The sequence below is a fragment of the Loa loa genome (genome assembly GCF_000183805.2).
Source record: "Loa loa unplaced genomic scaffold supercont3.1257, whole genome shotgun sequence".
Lineage (NCBI taxonomy): Eukaryota > Metazoa > Nematoda > Chromadorea > Rhabditida > Onchocercidae > Loa > Loa loa.
The window spans coordinates 1-2,356 of NW_018109437.1; the positions used below are offsets into that span (position 1 = coordinate 1).

The following is a 2,356-nucleotide window of genomic DNA, read 5'->3' on the forward strand; positions in this document are numbered from 1 at the left end:
TTTTTTTATATTTTTTTTTTTTATATTTTTTTTTTTTTATATTTATATCGGGTAATTTTCTTGATTGTTAAAAAATTGATGCATTGTTTCCGAAAATTTCAGGTCAATATAAACCCATCATACCAATCGGAAGAGTTGAAATTTGCACTTGGTAAAGTAGGGATCAAAGCATTGGTTACACCTTCAAGTTTTAAGAAGTCAAACTATTACTTGTCAATGGTAGATATCATTCCGGATATTGCTGTTAAAGCGGAAGGGAGAGGTGATGTGACTGCAGATTATTTTCCTACATTTCGTCATTTCATTATTATTGATCGAGATGGGGACAATAAACCGTACAGGTAGGAATGGTTTCGGATTAAATGTTTTCTTGAAAGGTTTAATTATACTGAAGGTTAAATCATATGCTTCAAAATATACTATCGACTGATTTTTTGATCTTTTATATATATATATATACATATATATATGAATCAAATAATAGTTGAAAGCCTGTAATTTAGTTGTCGCATTTGCTTAATGGTATTGCTTACCTTGAATGAGAGATATAATCAGTCCAACTGATTGACAGTATTGCATTTGCAGAGGAGCCTGGAAATATTCAGATGTGATAAAAATGGGTACTGAAGAAGATCGATTAAAATTGGCCGACATTGAACGACAGATACGACCGGATGATCCAGTCAATATACAGTATACCAGTGTAGGTATTTCGTTTGCGACAAACAATAATGCAACACATTAGTGTTTTAACCTTTAAACGTCTGCGTGGATTTTTGGGTAATGCAAAAGGCTAATTATAAGTTTGCGGTCTTATCTTGGCATTTTTTATATTTAATGTTCGAGCATTCTTCGTTTTGGAACGTCACATTGATGACATGACACTGTCGAAGGGCAGCGAGAACCAGCAGTTGTTCGATTTTATAATAAGTCTAAAAATGTGATTGGCATCCTCTCAAGCAAATGATAAGAAATGGACTGTCACCTAATGGTGTCTTTCATTCTTTTATTTTTCGAAATATTTTTGTGTAATCAAGAGCAGAAAAGAGAGCTGTTGTTAGTTAAAGTTTGAACATAAGAGGAAATAAATATGTAAATGTTGACCACTCAGCAGAAAGAAAAGAAGTGTTGAATACTGAAAATGTAAACAGATAAAGTTTATAGAACATCTAAGAACTAATTGTCTTGAGTTGCATTTTTGTATATAGCTGTCACAAAATATACATTTGCATGCACTTGCAAAAATAGTCCGGAATTTCTTCTAGATGTTCGATGTTAATTTACAATGCAAACTACACACCGGATATGGCTTAAGATCATCTCCGGCTTTAACCATTTTAATTCATCAGTGCTTTGTTGAGCTTGCACAAAAGGTAGTAATTATATTTGTAATTGGTTTTATGCATTATTAACTAACCGTCTTCTTATATCTTAATTTCATTTGCTTTTCTCTCTCTTATTTCAGTTGTTTTTTTTTTTCGTTTATTTTTTTCATTTTTAGCTATTCATTTGTGTTGCTTATTAGCTTAACATTTATACATTCATTAAAATATCTTCAAGTATTATTTTTTTAAAGGAAATTTGAAAAAATAATTTTAACAGAAAAAGCTGGTAAAATAAAGATTACATAACAACGAAAAATCCTATTGAAAAAAGTGGTCCACGTTGAAAAAGATGTAGAAACTGATAGAATAAATCATGTTGGAGATTACAATTATGATCATCAAAATTGGTTGACCACTTCTGGGCATTCTGGTCAATTAGTGTTATAATTCAATTTAATTTCAGGGTACTACCGGACAACCAAAAGGAGCTACCTTAACTCATCACAATGTTGTAAATAATGCATATTTCGTTGGGCGACGTGCTGGTTACAATGAAAAGGTAAATACTATATATATATACATATATATATATATATATATATATTAAAGAAATCAACAAGGGTATATTTCATCGCCATTATGGTGATAAATATAATAATTATTGATTTCTTTTTATTTACTTTTTTATTACTAAAATCTTTCCAACTTTTTTTGATCAGGTTTAACCATCTAAAAATTTTCAAAAAAATATAACGAAATAATTTTTCAGCGTACAATAATTTGTATTCCGAATCCATTGTATCATTGTTTCGGTTGTGTTATGGGTAGTTTGAGTGCATGTGTTCATTTGCAAACTTGCGTATTTCCAGCGCCATCCTTCGATGCTCTAGCTGCTATTCAAGCTATACATGAAGAAAAGTTAGTTTGAATCTGTTTTTAATATAAGTTTTTTTTCCCTTACATATATTAATTAAAAAGTCTATACAGTTGAAGTAACTCTTCAATTTCAATCTTTGCTGCATAAGATGACA

At 30.2% G+C, this 2,356-nt stretch overlaps 1 protein-coding gene across 1 annotated transcript; it reads left to right on the forward strand.

The window, feature by feature from the left end:
- Positions 1 to 216: 216 nt before the first annotated feature.
- On the forward strand, positions 217 to 2,253 carry LOAG_14723 (hypothetical protein; the record flags this gene model as incomplete). The annotated part of the gene is made up of 4 exons (XM_003150218.1): positions 217 to 341; positions 586 to 703; positions 1,789 to 1,884; positions 2,095 to 2,253. 4 exons carry the CDS (start codon positions 217 to 219, stop codon positions 2,251 to 2,253), a joined length of 498 nt encoding a protein of 165 aa, XP_003150266.1.
- Between the last annotated feature and the right edge of the window lie 103 nt (positions 2,254 to 2,356).